Source organism: Aphis gossypii, unplaced genomic scaffold (assembly GCF_020184175.1).
Source record: "Aphis gossypii isolate Hap1 unplaced genomic scaffold, ASM2018417v2 Contig00647, whole genome shotgun sequence".
Taxonomy (NCBI): domain Eukaryota; kingdom Metazoa; phylum Arthropoda; class Insecta; order Hemiptera; family Aphididae; genus Aphis; species Aphis gossypii.
In genome coordinates, this window is record NW_026083208.1 from 7223 (window position 1) to 29662 (window position 22440).

Genomic DNA, 22440 nt, shown 5'->3' on the forward strand with positions numbered 1-22440 from the left:
CATTCTTCGAACTTGTCCCAGTCTGCCTTTCGGACATTGAATCTTTTGCTTTCATGGTCTCTAATATTATTTGCACTTATAATCAGGCGGTAAGTCAAGGTATTGTGGTCGCTATCCGTATTATCTGTAACCGTCCAGTCACGCACTCGGTCCGCTAGCCGTGCTGTGGTCATTGTAACATCAATGTTGGATGAACCCATGGCTTCCCTACAATAGATACTTAGTTCACATTGTGTATTAGCAACGCAAAGGTTGAAATCTGCAATCAACTCTTCCGTGAGTACGCCCCTGTCGTTGCTAGTCGGGCAGTGCCAAAGCTCAGAATGACCATTTACGTCAGCTCCAATTAGTACATTTGGGCTGCTGTCAAGTACGCTCCTCAGCTTTTCAAGGAAGCCAGATGTTGGCATATTATACTTGAAGTACGCAGACACCACGGTCACCGTATCCCTATCATCGCCTCTGCTGAGTGTTACCGTTGCTACGTATTGGCTCGTATTTTGTGTAATGGCTAGAGTTCGCACATTATCGGCCAGTATTATGATGGCTGCGCCGGAGAGGTTGCCATAGTGGTGTTGCCGACACTCCTCGAAGGCGAAAACTTTGTCTGCTACCATCACGGGTTCTTGCACGAGGACTATGTCCACGTTGGCTTTAACACAGTGTTCCCTTAGTTGAAGGCTGGCTATTCTTTGGCCGTTTACGTTGAGCTGGCATATTTTTAGGTATGTGACTGTCATTTAGGGGTAAAGTCCGTCCTCCGCAGCAGGCTCTTCACCGCGGTGACCTTAGCTTTGCACGCCGAGCTTGAGGCTTTATGTGGTAACCGGCAGTTAGCGCAGACCGCCATCTGTTTATTAGGGCATTCCCTACTGTCATGCGCCTCCGCGCAGTGTCTACATGCCGGCTGAGCCTGATTACACTTCAACGACGTATGTCCATATTTCTGGCAGCGGTAGCACTGCGAGGTGGTCTTATGTAACTTAACTCTGCACCTTGTCATGCCCAAGAAAACCGTCTTGTTTTCAAGCTTGGGTAGCACACTTGCTGGCGTCTCGATTACCCAATGCGTGGTGCAGCCATTTCTTGGTCCGAGCTTGTGCTTGACCCTCATGGTATCTATATCGGTCTGAGTTAAGCCGAGTTCCGGGTTCTGCACTAGAAGACCATCCGCTATCTCAGCTTCCGAGATGTCGGTATCTACGTCGTAGATTATAATTCTGGGCTGTCTTGGCCCTACCTCCTTCAGGTTTGGAACCTGCTTCAACACCTCCAACGTGACGGCATCATCCGGTATAATTATAAGGGTTTTGTCCCTTACCACGGTCTTTGCTCTTGGGTTTTTCAGTTTACCCTTAACTTTAATCCACAGGTCGGATTTAACCTTCGCGAGTGTCTCGCCTTCTGGTATGTCGACCGTAAACTTTGTACCCGACTTCGTCTCTCGGCAGTTCTCCAAAGCCTTTTTGGTAAGCGTGTTTATGCTCTTAGTTTTCGGTTTCGGCTCTCCCTTGCCAACCGCAATCTCCGCGTACGTGACGGGTTTTACTACGGGCTTCTCGTTTTTCGACATGCTCTCTTTGCCTTCGAGTTTGGCCTTTAGCTCAGCGTTCTCGTTTTTGAGAGCCGCGATCTCATCGCATTTACCGGAGAGGGACTTGGTGAAGCTCGCCAAGATCCCGTTAAGTTCAGTCGTGCTGACCTGCGTTATGCCCCTAAGACGGCTGTTTTCTAAGCATACGTCTGTGAAAAGAGCCCTAATAGCTGTCGTTCGCTCGGTCATGTTTTCCGCCGAGGCTACTGTAAGCTTCTTGGCACGCTCTATAGCTATTGTTTGTTCGATAAATCCTAGATGCAGGTTCATGGCTTTTATAAGCGCGTTGTCAGCTTTATCTACCGGCTTTTTCTTTGGCTTATTATCGTCGTCGCCTGGGCTCGACGGGGCCCGTTTGTTCGAGGCTGGCTCGTCAGTGTCCATTGCACCACTCTCATTGTCACCTGTGATAGGCGGTACTACGGGATTGCCACCTCCACGTAGCCTAAGTACATCCGTGTCCAATATCTCTACAGTCCGGTCCGTTTTCAGTTGCGCATTTTTGGTGCCTTCGTTTGATAACGACCCCCAGGACGAGCACCTCTCCTGGCAGCCGGATCTTTGTTTTCCGGAGTCCGACCTCCCCGGTAGAGAGGCTCCGAAACGGTTTATATTTGTTTCTGGTGTATTCATTGTTAGTGTTGTTATTGGGGGGCTGCCCCAGGTAGCCCTCACCCTCTGGCCGACGTCAGGCTAGCTCGTCGGTTGCATGTCGTGCCAAGGTGTTAGTACGGTCCGGGATCGGCCTATCCCGGACGATGGTTAGTGCGACAAGCCTCTTAGCGACCGGACCCGAGGGGCCGGCCGGGCGGGATCACCACGTCAAGGTGGGCTGTCGGCGATCCCGAGTAGATAGGGACATAGAGTTCCAAAAGTGGACTAGGTCCTACACTCCGCCGATTAGGTATGTGAGCCGAAGCTCGTCCCCCAATAAGCAGAGGCACTTCCCTTTCCTTTCGGTCGGGGAAGCATCGCCAAATGAGATCAGCCTAGAACTAGGCCTTTCACCGATTTGGCCCGAAGAGTTTTTACACCCCTCGGGCTTTACCGGGTTTTCATTCGGCTTCCAGTTTAGTGTTGAGTTGTATCATTTCTCTTTACCGACCACTGGTAAGGCCGCGGCACTATCCAACCCGCTGCTTAATATGGTTTAAGCAACCGCCAGGTGATATACTCCCTCCGGCAGAGTGACTAGGTTCCCGGGAGAATACTCACCGTTAACTTTCGTCTGATCAGCATTCGATCAATAACCACATCGTCAGATAAATCCGACAGCCACTACGAATCCGATCCCAGACGTCCGCGCCGGGTTTTACCCCGACACTTGGATCCAGACGTCGTTCCCGTAGTACTTATCCTCAATTGTAAGATTGAGCGTCTAAAGTGCGACGTTTCGGCCAGAGGTCCATCGTAGCCTTGAGCTAGGACATTGCCTCCCTTCTATTTACTTTTTACAGATACTAGAGGGCTAGAGGTCGGCCCATTACGCCGCGCTCGCAGGTAACGCGGTGGTCGCGACCCCTCATTTGTTATTTTACAATAGAGTGAGTACTCTATTCTCCCCGCCCCGCCGGCGTCTACAGGTCCATAAGACCGTGCATCATCCACGCGCCCCAGGCGCACCTAGTGTAAACACGTAGGCCACTGGATGAGTGTCCACATTACTTTCCCCTAAAGGTAGTTTCCGCAGATCTCTTTCCATCAAACCAATCAACACCGCACCCCAGCATCCCTGATGCCTACTCGTCTCATTGGAGCGAGTCACGGCCGCCGGGAAACGCAGACATCACCCCGTGGAGTTTATCCCACGATTCCCCGTCACCGAACTTTCGCCACCGCCACGCGTCCCGGACGCCCTCAGCTCTTTCGAGCGTGAGTCTATACCTCATCCAATGGGCGGCCAGCTACATGACCACGAGAAACCGAAGCCCCCCGCATGAAGAGACGGAACTCCTTCCAGAGCTCCGGCGATCCCACGAGGAAACTCAGCTGACATGGCCACGGCTGCCCACCCACCTCCGCTAGGTCTCTCAGTGCCTTTCTAGTGTCCGCAAGCGCTTCACACTCGAACACGACATGTTCTGTCGTGTCCAGGTTTCCACACTGCTGACATTCGTCCGTCTCTGACTTAGAGAAGCGGTGTAGGTAAGCCATGAACCCCCCGTGTCCCGTTAAGAACTGGGATGATTCATGGTCTACTTCCAACCAGCTACACTTCAACCTTTCTTTCACTGATGGGAAATAGCTATATGTGAGTCTACCCTTCTCACTAGCCTCCCACCGTGTTTGCCATTCGGCAATCCCTACCTCCTCTATATCCCTGACCTGCTCCCTCCCGAGCCCGGTCCTCCTACTCCTAGCCAAACGACCCCATTGTCTCGCGACCAGGTCCAGGGGAAGCACCCCGGCGAGGACCGGCAGAGCCTCCGTACTCGTCGTACGGTAAGCCCCCGTCACCGCCAGAAGCGCCTTCCTCTGGGCACCCAGAAGGAGACGTTTCATCATCCGATCGTTGACGGTTTCACCCCACACCGCGGCCCCGTAAACCATTCTAGGCACAAATACACCGAGGTATAATCTGCGCGTCGTCCGGCCACTAAGACCCCAAGTTGAGGCTACTATCCGCCTGATCCTCTGAAACATTGGAGCCGCCTTCCCCGCTACTCTCCTTACGTGGTTCCTAAAGCTCCACCTATCGTCCAAAGTGACGCCGAGATAATCCATCTCTGTCACTTCCGCTAACCTCTTCCCGTCCATCCTAACTGTGTAAGGCGGAACTAGCCTCCCCTTCAAGCACATGACTTTCGTCTTTGCACTTGAGAAGGAAAGTTTCATTCCACCCGCCCAGGCTCCTGCTCTTTTCAGCTTATCCTCTGTCTTCCGGATCACCTCCGCTCTAGTCCGGCCGGCTATCATCAGCAACGCGTCATCCGCGTAACCGATAGACAGTTCTCCTTCCGATTCATCAAGGCTCAGTAAAGAGTCCATCAGAATGTTCCAGAGTTCCGGTCCGAATTGAGAGCCTTGGGGACACCCTTCGACAGTCTAATCTCGCTTCTCCCCGCCGGCACAGTGATGCTGGCGTATCGACCCCCCAGATAACTACGGGTCAGTTCACAAATTCTACTCGTCGCTCCCAACCTCTTCATGTGATGCAATATTGCCGGCCACCAAGCGTTGTCGAACGCCCCGGAAATGTCCAAGAACACCCCGAGGACGTACTTTTCCGTTCGGCTTTCGGTCCATTCCCTCATCCTCAATATTGCATCTGTGGTACTTCTGTTCGCCCTAAAACCATATTGATTTTCGCTCATACTTGGACCGATCTTCTCCCTCAGTCTAAGACAAATAAGATACTCCAGAGCTTTTGACAGCACCGGGAGTAAACTTATCGGCCTGTATGACTTTGGGTCTGACTTGTCCTTGTCACGATTTTTCAATAGGGGGACCACCACCGCTTTTTTCCATCCGCTCGGGAAGCGTGCTTTTCTCCAACACTCATTGAAAAGAGCGGTCACTATCTCCGCTATCACCGGATACGCTACACGGAGGATTCTGGCTGTTATACCATCTTCCCCCGGAGCTTTATCCCTTCCCATTCGCCATATAGCCTTCTTTACCTCCTCTAGAGAAAATTCCTCTAGATGGTTGCTTTCCGACTCTTCACCCCAGTCCGTCTCTTCAGATCCACCGATTTCCACGCCAGTCTCCTCTCGGATTCTTTTGTGTTCCTCGGTTTCACCTTCGATCGAGTCTGGAGGTATTAGCGTCTTCAGCAGTAAATCCAGAGTGTCCGTCAGACCCACTGTGCTCTCACCACCCCCCTTGCGGAGGGTCGCTAGAACACCTCGTGAGTCCGTGTTCGCTCCTTCCTTACACCATCTATAGGCGGACCCCCATGGCTTTTCGTTACCCTCTTCGGTAGTAAACTTTCGCCAGGTTCTCGTCTGCTCTTTTCTCCTTCCTGCCGTATACTTATTTCTTTCTCTCCGGTAGACCTCTTCCAATGCGGCTGTCCTTTCCTCGCTTCCCAAGGCCCGAGATTTGCCAATTTTCCGTCTTATCCGCTTGACTATACGCCGCTGAGTATCAAGGGTCTCCGTGAACCACGAAGGAACCCCGACCTCTCGCGGTTTTATCAACGGCATCGACTTTTTACAGGCTTCACTCAGTGCCTTAGTTAGGTAATCCGCTCTGGAATGTATATCCTGCTCCAGCCATGTGGATTGGCCGTTGAACAGCTTCTCCGCAAGCCTTTGTCGGAAGACATTCCAGTCGGCTTTCCGGACATTGAACCTTTTACTTTTTTGTTTCACTATTTCTCCCTCCTCTATTCATCGTATCCGAATGTGATTAGTCTGTGATCACTGGTGACCGCGTTCTCATGCACTTTCCATCCACTGATGGAAGCGGCAACTCTCACCGACGCGAGCGTCAGATCAAGTATCGCCGATCCCATACTAGTTTGGAAGGTCGGTACAGAGCCCTCGTTACAACAGATTGTTTCACTCGACATAATCATATCTTCTACCCTCTCACCCCTACCGTCCGTATGTGTGTCATTCCAAAGTGTAGATCTCGCATTGAAGTCGCCTCCAATGAGCCAGTCCGCACCCCCCAGATCCCGGATCACCGACTCCAGTCTTTCGACATGGACGTCGGTTTCCTCGGAAAATTGGAAGTACGTACTACCCACATAGAGACTTTTGTCCCCGCTGCGGATTTCCACTATCACCACGTGAGTCCCGCTAAACTGCGTTATAATCGTCATATACCGCCGCCGCTGGTTTCTCACCCGGTGAGTTGCCCGTTATGAAACGAAGGGGAAATCTACCAAGACTGGCAAACGTCCCACTTCCCGTCACAAAAGGTTCCTGGATTAACACAACATCCAGACCTCGTTCCCTAATCTCGGACAGCAGGTCATCTGTTGCCAGTTTCCCCCGCCCCAGATTTACCTGCCCTACTCTTACACCGACCATTTGAATTTCCGGGCCTCCCGCCGGAAATTCACCTCCCACGTTCGACACTTCGCAGTATCACCCGAGACATGGTCACAAGCCCAGCCACTAGCGGCACAACTCGTGCACCGTATTTGGGCTGGACGTGCAACACAGTGCGCAGCATGATGCGAGCCAGCACAACGCCCGCAGACCACCGACGGCGCCTTGCAGGCTACCCCAGTATGCCCGTAACGTTGACACCGATGGCATCTCCGCACGTTCACACTTGGACCCACCCGACACCGCGATAGCCCGACACACATCGTTTGGCCCACGATCTGGCCAGCAACCTCGGGAGTTACCACGAACTCTACATCCCGTCCCTTTCTCGTCACCCTACTTTTGTGCGAGATGAGTTCCGAATTCTTAAACCCCCCCGTCGCCAGCGTCACAGAACTTTCATTCTGCTCTTCCAGCAACACGGCGATTTCGTCGTCCTTTACCTCAATCCCGACCCCATGTACTACGATATGAGGATTTCTCTCGCCCGCCCGACGGATGTCGAGCGAAGCGTTTTGGAGAAGTTTCCTCGTCTCCTCATTCTCCGGTTCCACGTAAAGTCTGTCCTTTCCCACCTTTTTCAACCTTTTAAACCTCGGGGCACACTTTTTCTTCGCCAGCTCGTCCCAGAGATTCTTTACCATCTGAGCTTCGGTCACTTCAGAAGTGACCTTCGGCTCTTCCGATTTTTCCTCTCTTTTCGGAGACCAGCTCAGAACGTATCCCCCGTGTTTGTTCTCTCGGGCCTTTTGCGTCTCCTCAAGAAGCATTCTCACTTCGTCTGGGACAACCCTCTTCTGACTTTTCTTCCTCTTTTCTTTTCTCTTTACCGTCGTCCATTCCTCTGGTTTGGGCTTTGGTTGCTCCAGGAGGGGTCTTACCGGGATTTCCACCCGTTTTCGCCCTTTTTCCTGCGGCACCGGTTTCGCCACCTTTTTTGGCTTCGTAGGCGGTTTTGCAACCGTCTTTTCAGCCGCCAGAGGAAGTTCTGCCGCTACCATCCCCTCTTTCGAGGTAGAGGCCTTGGCAACCGTTTCACCTTTTCCAGATGGAACCGGACCCTCACTCGTTTTCTTCTTTTCACTCTTCTTCTTTTTCTTTTTCTTCACCTTTCCCTCTTGTTTCCCTTCACTCGCCTTTCTCTCCTCCTCTTTCTCGGCTTGTATCTCTGCGATTACCCTTTCAATCGCGTCACCACCCGTCGTGAAGTTTCCCATGGTCGTTTCCGACACCAAGGACTCTCCCCAACGTGCAGCTCCGGTCATTACCGGGGTTCTATCAGAGACCGTCTGATGAGAACGCTGGTGTCTGGCCTCAATCAACCTTCCCTGGATCATCATTTGCGCATAGACGAGCTCGTCTATAACGTTCATGAAGCCAGTTCTGGTCTTTTTGAAAGCCTCTTCCCTCGCTTTCGTCATAGACGCCTTCTCCGTTTTCATTGCCATGATTAAACGGAGAAGTTCATCAGACAACTCCCTCCCACGGCGACCGAGGATGCAGGTATAATCCCGCAACTCCACGGTGTCCACTATGGACCCAGCACCGTAGGTGAATTATCTACGCCCTCACCCTCCTCGTCCTTCTGTCTTTTATTGGATTTCTTGGGAGTTTCATCTCCCATCAATCCCGTAAAGACGAAGGGCGCTCCCTCTCTCTCATCTCCCAACTGTCCGGTTATTCCTTTCCCATTTCCATTTACTCCTGTTTTTTCCGTTCCACTTTCATTCCTCCCTACAACACAAATTTTATTAAATTTTTCCATAGAGTTCCCACGAGTTAGGACGATCTATAAAGTCCATCATGTCACTGCGCCTCTCTGACATGATAAGGTATTACCCAGCCCTTCCCAGGGGGTGGGGGATCCCTATGAGCACGGTATATTACCCTCCTCCGTGCCAACCTAATTCTCATAGCTAAGTACCTGAGCTTAGGAGGTATCTAGAAAGTCCAATCAAGGACCCTCTGTGCCCTTGTTTGTCCGCAAGGCAGATCCGATGCAGGACCCCTCAGTTATCTGACTGTTTACACGTTTTTCAACGATCAGTCAGGCCGAGCGCGTCTGCCCCAACTATCCAAAGTCAGGGCCGCTTTTGACCCCAAACAAGTGAATGTCCGGGGTCAACCCCCCTCGGCAACATTTTAATGTAACCGAGGGTTCTCTGACTTTCCCACGTTAGCGGGTAAATTCACCCGGGAAGCTAGAGTTACCCGGTATTTTTCCCTGGAGGTGTCTTTCTAAGTTGCAAGTGGCACCTCCGGGTCTAAGGCATTTTCAGCTACCTCAGAACCTGGGGCGACCATTTAAGGTAACTTCCAGTTTAACCAGTCCTTTTGGGAGAGGTCCCCAGATGCATTATCTGGTCTAATGCCCGATTCTGGGCCCGTCATTGCAGAAGTAGCAAAGCCGTTGTTGTCGGCCGAAGCCATCCTCATGGTTGAACCATGATTTAATCCATCGGAGCGTGTCCATATATATTCATGGTAATACTTGTAAAGTATCCCGGGCCGGCCTAGGCATCGGTTTCATCCCGAGCCCTTCGCCTTCGCAGCCGAGACGCCAGCCAAAAACGCAAGCCGATGCCCGCGCTCGAACCCCGATCGAGTCATGTCAAGACCGGGGCTAGGTCGACCGGAGAAACCGCCCACGCGCACGACCGGTAGATCAGCTGACCTAAGTCAGAAAATCCTAAGTCGGCGCGTAACGGCCCTCCGATCGGCGACAAGAGAAAAACCCGACGCTACGCCCCCAGAAGGGGACGCAACGCCGGGTATATCCCGTCTGCGCAGACAACAGCCGCGTAATCGATCGACGCCCCGGAAGCGTCGACGAATACGAACCGGCCCGGACACGCACGTCTGCGCTCCGACCCGGCCAGCGGCGATCGGGGTACCCGCTAGAGGTCCGCGACGCCGCTTACGGTCGTTTCACTTTTGAAATCTGATCGAGTATTTGCTATCTCAATTTCCTATTACAAGGTTCGCTTGGCCGGGCGGCCGCTGGACTGAAATCCGCGCGTACCGCCCGCCGTTGTGCGACAAGCATATGATAATTCAGTAGTTTACCGTCAGAAAACAACAGCTTCGGACGCATAGCTGACGACCGCGTACGATCGAAAGCCGATGGTGGAAACGCGTGCTTTAGCCGCAAACGACCCAGAACCGTTTACCGATTTGGGACGAGTGCGTGGACATCTATCGCTACGAGGAAGCAGCACGCATGATACGGGCGCGGTTCCAAACGCGCCCGCAGCGAAAAACCACAGGTGTATAGTCGGGAGCGCTCGAGAAAACCGCCGCGGACGGTATCAAGAGCGTTCCCTCACCGAGCACCGGCGCCCCCGTCCTTGCAATGACGAGGGCGCCTGGTGTAATCGGCCGAACGCCCGTCCCGCGACCGCGCGAGCGCGGCCGCGATCCGGCAAGACTCGGCGGGCGGAAAGACTTACGCGGGACGACCGAAGGCCGCCGCGCGGGTCGAACCACCCGCCTAACACCCTCTAACGAGACCAGGTCCGAACATCAAAGAGGACGCCAAATCGCTGCATCAGCGAGCCACGAATGAACGGTGGCCGAGCAGAACGCGCGCACTCCGAGCAAGAACGGGTGCCGAGCGACGGCGCGACACCCAAGATGCCGCGCCGCCGTCCGACCAAACGTACCGGAGACAAGGACCGCACCGGCATAAAACCGGCGTAGCGCACTCCAACGAAACCTGGCTGTGGTTTCGCTAGATAGTAGATAGGGACAGTGAGAATCTCGTTAATCCATTCATGCTAATTAGATTACTAATTAGATGATGAGGCATTTGGCTACCTTAAAAGAGTCATAGTTACTCCTGCCGTTTACCCGCGCTTGCTTGAATTTCTTCACGTTGACATTCAGAGCACTGGGCAGAAATCACATCGCGTCAACACCCGTCCCGGGCCATCGCGATGCTTTGTTTTAATTAGACAGTCGGATTCCCCTGGTCCGTGCCAGTTCTGAGTTGACCGTTACATGGCGGTCGATCCGGCTACGCGGCCGACGGCGCGGCGGCCGGACCGCCCGGCGACGGCGAACCGACGCCGGGGCGGACGGCCGGCCGCGAAGCGTCCAGCGACCGAAGCTCGGTGGTTCCACGGTCGGCGGACGGCGACGGGCCCGCGACCGCCTCGAGGCTCCCGGTCCGGAGACCGGGCGCACGGGCGACGGCCGGGGTGTCGCCAGCACCGCCTACGCTTCTACGACGACCCGAACCCGATCCGCCACGCTCCTCAGAGCCAATCCTTATCCCGAAGTTACGGATCGGTTTTGCCGACTTTCTTGAGAAAGTTTCTTTCTCTGAAGTTCTTTTCAACTTTCCCTCACGGTACTTGTCCACTATCGGTCTCGTGGCCGTATTTAGCTTTAGATGGAGTTTACCACCCGCTTCGGGCTGCACTCTCAAGCAACCCGACTCGAAGGCGCGGTCCGATCCCGGAACGCTGTGACGGCCTCTACTGGCCTGGCACCATCTGCGGGCCATGGCCCCGTTCAAGGGAGACTTGGACCGTCACGTGCGCCCCGGCAACGAGGCCGGCCCGTACGCCACAACTCCCATACGTGCCGCGACACAAAAGTGCGCGGCGGGATTCGGCGATGGGCTTTTCCCTGTTCGCTCGCCGCTACTGGGGGAATCACGGTTGTTTTCTTTCCTCCGCTTATTAATATGCTTAAATCCGGCGGGTAGTCCCGCCTGATCTGAGGTCGGAACGTATGTACATGATGTGCGTGTGCGGTCGGCGAACGACTCGCACGGCGGCGGTCTGCGGTCCGCGCTCCGTCCCGGACACAGTCCGCGTCCGCTTCTCGGAAGCCGGAGAGGCGCCGCGTCCCGCCGGGCGCGCGCGCGTGTCGAGGACACGCGCGACACCGCGGTCGAGACGAACGCTCTCAGCCGACCCGGCCGCGCTCTCGCGCGGCGGGCGGACGGGGACGTGCCGTTTTACGGCGCGAGAACCCGTGACTGTTTGCCGTCACAACTTGGGCGGACGACCGGGCGCCCTGGAGCGCCGGTCGAGCCGCCAATCTCGCGCCGCCGGTGCGGGCGCGCGCGCGCGCTGGTCGCCTTGGCCGTCGCCGCCGCCTAGACGGGGGACGACGGTCGGGCGGGCTCGCGCGCGCCGGCGTGCCGGCGGCGCATCGGTCTGGCCGAGTATCCGGTATACGACCCTCAGACAGGCGTGGCCCGGGACCCGCGGGTCACCGAGGCCGCAATGTGCGTTCGACTGGTCGATGTTCGTATAACCTGTGGATTACACGACGACGCGCAGATAGCTGCGGTCTTCATCGATCCACGAGCCAAGTGATCCGCCGTTCGGGGTCGGGTGTTTATTGTCGACGAAACTGTTCGCCGTGCGCGCGGTTAGGACCAACTAAGAACGGCCATGCACCACCACCCACCGAATCAAGAAAGAGCTCCCAATCTGTCAATCTTTCCGGTGTCCGGGCCTGGTGAGGTTTCCCGTGTTGAGTCAAATTAAGCCGCAGGCTCCACTCCTGGTGGTGCCCTTCCGTCAATTCCTTTAAGTTTCAACTTTGCAATCATACTTCCCCCGGAACCGAAAAGCTTCGGTTTCCCGGAAGCTGCCCGCCGGGTCGTTAATGAAACGCCGGCGGATCGCTAGCTGGCATCGTTTACAGTTAGAACTAGGGCGGTATCTGATCGCCTTCGAACCTCTAACTTTCGTTCTTGATCATACGAGAACGTACTTGGCAAATGCTTTAGCGTCAGTTCGTCTCGAGACGATCCAAGAAATTCACCTCTAACGTCTCGGTACGAATGCCCCCGCCCGTCTCTGTTGATCATTACCTCCGGTCCCGAAAACCGGCCCGGCGGGACGCGCGGGCGACTGGCGCCCGCGGCCCGGCGGCCCGCGCACGGAAACGCCCCGGAGGGCGGTTTCGCGCGCCCGCGAAGGGCGGAGATGCGCGGGACCGAGGTCTTGTTCCATTATTCTATGCGACCAGTATTCAGGGCCTTTTGACGAGACGGCCGCGAAGCCGCCCCGCCAGATTTGAGCCTGCTTTGAACACTCTAATTTTTTCAAAGTAAACGTGTCGGCCCGCCGACGGCACTCGGTGAAGAGCACCGAGCAGCCAGATTGGAGTAGGCGGCCGCCGTCGTCGGACGCGTGGTCCCGCGACGCGACCGGCCGCGACACGCCGGACCGCCAGGGTGGTCCGGCACCGCCCAGACACAGATCCGACTACGAGCTTTTTAACCGCAACAACTTTAATATACGCTATTGGAGCTGGAATTACCGCGGCTGCTGGCACCAGACTTGCCCTCCAATTGATCCTCGTTTAAAGGTTTTAAAGTGTTCTCATTCCGATTACGGGGCCTCGGATGAGTCCCGTATCGTTATTTTTCGTCACTACCTCCCCGTTCCGGGAGTGGGTAATTTGCGCGCCTGCTGCCTTCCTTGGATGTGGTAGCCGTTTCTCAGGCTCCCTCTCCGGAATCGAACCCTGATTCCCCGTTACCCGTTACCACCACGGTAGGCATGGAACCTACCGTCGACAGTTGATAAGGCAGACATTTGAAAGATGCGTCGCCGGTACGGAGACCGTGCGATCAGCTCGAAGTTATTCAGAGTCACCAGGTCTTTGCGCGGGCCGCGATCGGGAAGCGCACGAAGCGCGCCGCGACGGGCCGGTTTTGATCTAATAAAAGCGTTCCTCCCGCACGCGACGCCCGGAGGCGCCGCGACGGTCGGAACTCTGTCGGCATGTATTAGCTCTAGAATTACCACAGTTATCCAAGTAACTTGGGTACGATCTAAGGAACCACAACTGATTTAATGAGCCTTTCGCGGTTTCACCTTAATGCGGCTTGCACTGAGACATGCATGGCTTAATCTTTGAGACAAGCATATGACTACTGGCAGGATCAACCCGGGATCTCGGTTTTACAACAGGCGCGTGCCGCTTGCGCGCGGTCCCGGACCCCGCCCCGGAGGGCGGTGCCGCGCTCGCGCGCGCCGGCGGAGCGGTGACCCGTCGCGACGCGGTACGCGTTGACGAGAGTCGGGAGAGACCGGCTGGCCGGTACAATCGCTGCTCTCGCCCGTTCCGTAACGGTCCCCAGCCGAGATCGTGGGGGAAGCCGGGACGCGACGCGAAGTCCGTCGTCCCGGGGCTTCGCCCCGGCGACCGCCGGGCGCGGCGACTATGGCCGGCCGCGGCGGGATTGTTCTGGCTTCGGGTTGTCGGGTAGACTGCGAAACGGTAACGGGAGTCGTCATCGGTCGTGTGTGCCGTGTGTCGCGCTGCCGGCCCACCGGTAGGAGGGCCCGCAGCGCCGGTCGTGGTTTGCCACTCGGCGTGCGAGATGGGTCGGTCGCCGAAACGTGGACGGGTGCCGCGTTCTCCGCTAGGGAGGCGGACCCGTCGGCTTCGGCGTCGCCCGTGGCTTTGCTGTCGTAAGCGAGCGGTCGCCGACCGGCCGGCCGGCTGAACGCCGACCGACCGACCGGTCGCTCACATAGTTAGAAAAACTCGGGTTTGACCGGTGGACGTGTGAAACTCGAATGTGCGTAACGGCCAGCCGGGGTCGCCGGAATTTCGCTATGTCGGCTCGTAACGGCCATCCCGGGACCGACCGCCGGTACCGGCCGACTCGCCGCGTCCGCGGTGCCTGCCCGCCCGCCCGGCTGTGGTTCAGCTAGATAGTCGCTCTGCGGGTAAAATCTCGGTTGGCTGTGGTTCAGCTAGATAGTCGCTCTGCGGGTAAAATTTCGTTTGGCTGTGGTTTAGCTAGATAGTTCGGAGTTATGTACGACCGCGGCCTAGAATATATTATTCACCGCAAACAGCCCGCCAAGCGTACGATACGGTGAACACCGCGGGAGCGCCCGTACGCCGTGACCGTACGTCCGCGGTGCCCGTGGTCCGGCCGGGCAGCCGGTCTCGCGGTGCCCGACCGCCGGACTGCGGTGGACCGGCCGGACTACGGGTCCCGCGGTGACTGCCAGCCGGCAGGGGCTCGGTCGACCGTGGTCCGCCCGGGTGGCTGTGGTTCAGCTAGATAGTCGCTCTACGGGTAAAATCTCGGTTGGCTGTGGTTTAGCTAGATAGTACGGAGTAAGGTCCGACCGCGGCCGAAACTATATTTTTCACCGCATACGGGCCGCCGCGGGTGCGACACGGTGAACACCGGGGGAGCGCCCGTACGCCGTGAACGTACGTCCGCGGTGCCCGTGGTCCGGCCGGGCAGACGGTCTCGCGGTGCTCGGTCCCCCTGCATGCGCACCAATCGCGGCCGTCGATCGGAAAATCGAATTTTTATTCCGCGCACCGATCGCTTTCCAACTTTGACATCTTATTGTAAATCGAAATTGGAACCGGAATGAATCACGGGAGAAAACCGCTAACACCTCTGGTTCCGGAGATATTGGTCTTCGAAAAGTTGGAATCGAATAAGTGTCAAACCGTCGAAGCCAAGCATGCCCGTACGTAACCTACCCCGGTCTTTCGGTTCAGGTCTCGTCACCGTCGAACATTTCGGTTCCCTGATTTTTTCATCCGCCGTGTTTGTACACATAAAGCCTTCAATAATGGGACGGTGGTCGGCCCCCACTGACCGGAGAAGCGGACGGCGCAGCCGTCCGCTGCCTTGACGGCGGAACCTAGCCTAACCGACGGATTCGGACTCGTGCGTAACGGCCCGGCCAACCCTGCGTAACGGCCCGCGGAAAAATAAAACAACGACTCCGTGCGCGACTCGCCGCGTACCCGCCGGTGTGCCGCACTCCGCCGCCGGTGGTCAAGCTCAACGGAATTTTTTTTTTTTTCTTCCCCGGCCCCCACTGACCGGAGAAGCGGACGGCGCAGCCGTCCGCTGCCTTGACGGCGGAACCTAGCCTAACCGACGGATTCGGACTCGTGCGTAACGGCCCGCCGAAAAAAAAATTCCGATTTCGTGCGTAACGGCCTTGCCTGTCGGGAGCGAAAAAATATTTTAAATTTATTAACAGAGAAATAAGCATAAATATTTAAATTTAAACCCAATAATAAGTTAATAATATAATAATAATATACCTAATATTATTGTATCATGCATTCATGCACGGTCTTAGATTAATTATTATTTTTAGGTTTTAATGTTTTCTATGTACTATTTAAATTGTATATTAATATATTATATTATTATTAAAATAATATAATAGTCAACTTACTGTCAAGTACAATATTGTACAAATGATAGAAATTAGAAAAATATTTAATATTTATCTTGATTATGTTTTATCTTTGAATAAGTTATAAATTATTAAATTACAAATTACACTAGAGCGCGCCACCAGAGCGGGACCCGACAATAAGAGCACTACCGCTTTGTGTAAATTGGTCGATGAGTTGCATAGGCCTGCATTCATGCATAATATGAATGTGTTTACAAAAAAACTGGAAACTGAAAAGTAAATCATACATTTTCATGGTACGTATTATTTACTGAAGTTAATATAAATAGTTTAATAGTATATAATGAAAATTAATAAAAACTCACAAAAAAAATAATTAAATAATAGTAATCAGTCTTTAAACTTCATCAAATAAAATATAAAGTAACGTGTCTAGAAAGTATAAAAAAATTTTAATTATTGTTTTTTAAAATATGAATGTTCTACATCTTTCTCCTGCAATATTTTAAATTTTTTATTTAAAAAGGTATCTCGTAAATCATTGCTTTCAAGTTCCGAAGGTTTAAACAAATCGTTTTCGGGTTTTTTTCGTTTCGATTTTGTCGAAAAAAAGTTTTTTTGTATGGTTATTTTTTTATTAGGTGGATCGTTATTTACTTTGACAAACTCCTTATTTGGTGCAGACTGTTTTGATGTTGCGTCTATAAATGCATTGAGAGCATCTATCTTTTTAATAGCTTCTTTAAGGTGATCAGAATCTTCAATTAAATGTATTTTATTTAATGTGCTCATAGTTTTTTTTTTAAATATTTCATATAAATTTTCATTTTTGTTATTTAAAGAGTTCATACGTATTTCTATTTCTTTTGTATCGTTTGTATCTTTTGCATGTTTATTTGTATCATTTAATTCTGAACTGACCATTTTATTCGTGTCATTTTCTTGACTTAGAGCAATAGTATGAATGTGTTTACAAATAATTGATTTTATCGAGTAATCTAGACAAGTGCATTCAAATGTATGAATGCATATTTTACACGTACTACATACTATTACACAACATATTTCTTCATTATTTTTTTTAACTACATACATTTGATTTGGTGTATGTTCACTATCTACATTCCAGCTATTTGCGTCGTTCTTAGTAATATTGTTATGGGCTATGAGATATCTGTGAGATATCTACGAGATTACAAGACTAAGTTAGTATGACCATGCCTCGTGTCAAGGGTAATGCGGATGCTACTATGACCATGACACGTGTCGGGATAGTAAGCGCACCAGTAATTACAGTGCACTAATTATGCATTTACTCGTGTCCGAATTTGCAACAACAACTACAAGGACACCTGTGTGACCACACGACGTAAACAAGAGACGCACTACAATATATAAGGGAGCCCGAAGACCAGCAACGGTAGATGTACCAAAGCTATCAACAACTTTCAGCAAGCACTTTCACGACACTCAGCCACTTATTTTATTTGTTACATGTATTTTGTTTAAATGCAATAAAGACATATTTCGTTATTAAGTTTAACTTTCATTCAAATTAACCATTTGGATTCAAATCTGATACTGGCACCCAACAATATATAAATTAAGTGAAATACTAGTTAAATGTCTTTTTTTAATCTCCTGTATTCTTGTTGTTGATTTACCCTTTGTTAATGGATTGTTATCTCCATGCTCTTTCATTTGTTCAACCCAAATATCCACACTTGTAGAGTCATCTTTATGCAATTGACCATCCTGAATATTTATATTATATTTTTGCTTGATGTTATGAAGATCAGCTCGAGTAATTAGATCTTCTCTTTTCAAATTTTTTCCAATGTTATCCCTAAAATCATCCAATATTTTACCAATTGTCACACCTAGTGATAATTTTGCAGCGACTTCATGCTTTTTTATAACTGGTAAGCCAATGTGTTGCAGTTCATTTTCATGTCCATGTTACGGACCTATACTGTCCGTATTGATTATTTTATATGCATAAGATCATACAATGTCAAATTTCCTAACTTGTAAAATTAATACCACAGGCTCACGAGTACAGGACACGAGAGAGTAGAATATTATATTAATATAATAATTTGACAATTAAAGTAAATTCACACGTCTCTTTGCAAAAGTCGAAACTCGGTGTCTTAACGATTCGATAAGAATCATGGGTAAGAATACACAAGCAGTCGTTCCGGGATCCCTCGTATGACGAAGTCACCGCCCACTCTTGTAAGAAATCATATATAAGAGGGATCGAGACAAGAGCTCGACAGACGGTTACTGTATAACCAACGAATAGGGATATCTATGACACTCAGAGGCCGGTCGTAACACCACTCAAGTCATTTTGATATCAGTTTCTGAGGCAGGTCGTAACACCACTCACCATCTTATTTTATATATTCTACATTAAGCTTATATTATTTGTATTGGTGCAAGAATTATTTTAATAAACAATTAACTTATACTTGAACAACACGACGTATTCATTTTGTACGTTGATGCATGAATCGACCTAGTCGGGACGCAACATCCATAATGTTCTTTATAAAATATTATACTACAATTGCTTTGGTTTACGGGCTCAAATAATATAATATGACTCGTACAATTTGAGTTGATTTTTTTAGTTCCTTGTGATTTTATTAGCCTTTTGGAATTATCTTTTTCTTTATAGGTGCCAGATCGATTACATTCATAGTAAGTTCTACGACCATCATTGCTTATTCTTTTTCCAGTTTGGTGTGAATATTGACAGTTATTTTTTAGTTCATAATTTATTAACCAATTTTGAAAATCTATAATTTAATGTATGATTTTTTTAGTTTATAAAAAGTGTATATTTATTAAAAAAATAAAAATGTTATTATGTCATAGTAGTACCTGATACACTAGAAAAGTTTATAATTTCTTCTTGAATACTCATTCCATGTTCTGTATTTAAATGATCAATAAGCAATTTTTTTTTGAAAAAGTTTTGTCAATACAGGTGATACATTTAGATAACATTTTTTTTTTGCTTCACTAGTAACATTGTGTTTATTTAAAAGATGTCTTGTCAATGAAGACTTAGTTGCAAATTCTACTTTGCATATATCACAAATAATTGACATTTTGAAAATAAAGTTATAGTAATAAAGTTAAAATTAGTGGAAATTCTTAAGTGGAAACTCGTTTTTTGTACACTTTATCAAAGTTGCATACCATTGTGATTGTATCTTTCATGTAATTATGAAGAGCTATTTTTACAACATTTATTAGGAAAATGTTATTACTGTATATATAAGATAAATACAAGATCCAATAAAAATATTGCATGCAATAATATGTTTAGGATTACTATGATGTTATGAGAATTGTAAAAAAGCTAATATTATTTTACAATATCAATTTCCATAATTTCTATATTAATGATGGCTAATTATTTTTATAGATATTCTTATAGATAGATATCTAGAAAGTAGAAAGGAAATGAAAGGTTAAAAAAAATACAAAGTAAGTCTTACATAAAATAATAAAATATTTTATTATGTGCTTTACTTAAAACATTTCTGTATTGAGAGATTCATAATTTATGTAATTAACTACTAAAAATACAAACGATTAAAAAAAAAAAAAAAATCAAAAATTAGTTCTATTATCTAAACATCAATATGCATTAATTTATATATCCAAATGCTCAAATGCTCTGCTATCCCGACATCAATATGAGTGCACATACATATATTTCATATGTATTAAATTACAACCATCCAAACTAGATTGGTAGTCTTAAAAAGTTTAGATATTCAAGAATCTACTATAAATAATTTTGGCATTAAAATAAAATAATATACAAACTACATCATATTACATTACCATAAGTATTGTTCACTGGCACTCATTAATGGAATTATTAACTTAAATTTATTTGTAAACATATTCATAATTCATATTAAAAAAGTAATAAAGTTAAATATCAATATTCAATTCTATGATATTGATTAAGTGATAAGAGGTTTCAATTCTTGATATGGTACTCGCGCATGCGCAGAAAGGCCACGGTTCAGTTCTGTGTTTAGACGCTCCTGATATTTGCTCTTGTGCTGTCTCTAGACCATACTATGGTTGCTCATCGGAGATTTAATAGTGAAACTAAAAGTTCTCATACCATCCGAATGACATGCCACGCTATCTAATAGTAATTTTTAGTAAATACTAACTATTAAATTGTATTTTTTTTTATTATTTATTTAAGAATATTTAAAATCTGTGTTTGACAGCACAATAAGTAAAATTAATAATAGGTACATGTAAAATATTTGACATTTCTAAGTTGATACTAATTTTGATAACTTTTTTTTGACTTTGTTTTGTTTTTTCGTTTGTTGGTTTTTAGCGTAACTGAACTGCCTCATCCTCATAGTAATGTAAAGAACAAAAATGTTGGTGATTATTTCACTTTTATGATCTCCACAAGGAAAAGTTAATTTAAAATTTCTACTAAAAAAGTCTTCACAAGTTTCCTCAAAAACATTTGGTGATTCTGCATGTTTTTCAAAACATACTTCAATCATTTGTATAATCAAGTATAGATTTTTATTTGGATGAGTTAAGAAGCCCCTTGTTTTCAAATTTACTAATTCTGCCTCTGGTATTATAACTTGTCCATATTCAGGTTTTAAACTATCCAAACATTGTTTACACTTGATATTTGGGTTTAATTTTTTGTTTATATAACTGTAACACAATATTTATATTGAAAAATAACAATAACTAACCTGATGCATAATTATTTAATAATTAAGTAATAGTTGATTACCCAGATAAAAAGTCACCACCAATCAAAAACAGTAAGTTCCTGTTAAAATATTTGTGTTCTTGGAAAATATCGTCAATGTCCACACTCCTTCTTCTATTATTGTATCAATTTTATTTTTTAGTTTTTAATACTTTTTCTTGTCTTATTGAATTTTGTTTTCTTGATTAGTTATTGTCTTATATCATTTATTGTGATGACAGGTATGTTTTCTGTAAATACATGTGGAACAATTTTAAAATATTTAAATGTAAATAAATTATATTTTTAATTAGGTACCTTCTAAGATGGTACAATTTCCCGTTTTTGGAGGTTTTATCAATGAATACACGGATAATATCTTATATAATTGTAGGTATGTTGGAGTTGATGGGTGATCATTTGGTCCTGCAACTTGTCTTATAATCCCAAAAAATTTCTTGAAAGAAAATATTGATACATATTAATAATTAAATATTTAAATATGTTAGGTAGGTATTTGTTGACATTTGTTTTATTTTTAGTAGTAAAGTACTGTTTATGTAAGATCATTAGTTTATAAATATTAAATAATACCTCTAAACGTCTTGATTCATTTTATATGTTAAAACATATGAAAAATTGCATTCATTAAGTAGGTAATAAATTAAGTCTAACGTTGATTTTATGGTTATTCTGAGTCCATCTGCAGTCTGCTTTGGGTCAAAAATTCATCATCCTTAATTATATTTTTTTTTAAATTTGTCTCCCAGTTGTTCAGCCATTCTAATGCTTCTTTTAGAACCTAAAAACAAAAATAATATTTAAATTTTAGATATTCAAACACATTTTAATACATAAATAAAAAATAAATAATTAATTAAAACAACATTATACATTGGTTAAATTATATTATTATTTGTGTTTTGAATAACTACTACTTCCCTTTTAATTTCACAAAAGCAATAAAGTTTACACGTGCAACACTAACACACAGAAAAACCTCTAAATCATGGCTATCTTTTTTTTATGCCTTCTGCAGGAAATTTACGATTGAGTGCATCAAAAATATCATTCATCTTTTCTGTAAGATAATAGTTTCTTCACATCCAGTAAATCCATCATAATTTTTATTTTTATAAAATTGAATTGATTTTGCCATAGATCTACTAAAAACCTGAAATTAATGTATAAATGTGCAATTAATCATATTTTTCGTATAATGTACTACCTATATCCCAATCTACTATTATATATTTTTTTAATGTTTAGGTGTTTAGTCTGAATGATAAATAATAAAATCTGTATATTTTTCAATACATAACTTGTGAATGCATATTTCACACCTTCATTTTTGTTAAATTATTAAGCTCAATATGATTTTTTGTCACTTTTGGACAACTTTTGTAGTAGTGTTTTTGAATCATTGTAGACTTTCTCATAAATGACCATTATAGGTGCTTTAGTTGAGTCAATCTAAAAAGTTTATTGCACACATACAATTATTATAACACGCCTCTCTTCATTTCATTCTCATTAGTACAAATACACTTTAAGTTAAGGGCTAACAATTTTATCTTACCCTTAAGTTTTTGTTATTATACAATCTATTGCGTACAGTTTTTAAAACAATCTACGCGCATCTGAGAAAACAAAAACTTTTCTTTTATTGTCAAATGGATTTTCAAATGAATTATTTAATTCATTAGCTTTTGTCACTATGCCCAATATATTCCACATTGTACGATTCGTAGAAGCGCCATCACTAGTTATTCCTAATATTTGAATCCAATATTTTCTAAAAGTAATATTGCTTTTACAACAATTTTTGCAAGGTCAATTCCTAAAAAAATAAATCACATTAATTCAATAAACCCATTAGTTCATGGTATGATAATATTACTATATTAATAT

General features: G+C 47.1%; 1 protein-coding gene and 1 pseudogene across 1 annotated transcript; both read right to left on the bottom strand.

Annotated features, from left to right (window-relative positions):
- Positions 1-721: 721 nt before the first annotated feature.
- LOC126554910 (uncharacterized) lies at positions 722-2227 on the bottom strand. Its single transcript, XM_050209908.1, has one exon. The coding sequence runs from the start codon at positions 2225-2227 to the stop codon at positions 737-739; it is 1491 nt and encodes a 496-aa protein (XP_050065865.1). The 3' UTR covers positions 722-736.
- Positions 2228-11785: 9558 nt separating this feature from the next.
- On the bottom strand, positions 11786-11943 carry LOC126554919 (5.8S ribosomal RNA; annotated as a pseudogene).
- Positions 11944-22440: the final 10497 nt, after the last annotated feature.

What these genes read in the sequence shown, in the direction of transcription:
- LOC126554910 (XM_050209908.1), bottom strand. Translation starts at nt 2,227, where the DNA reads ATGAATACACCAGAAACAAATATAAACCGTTTCGGAGCCTCTCTACCG.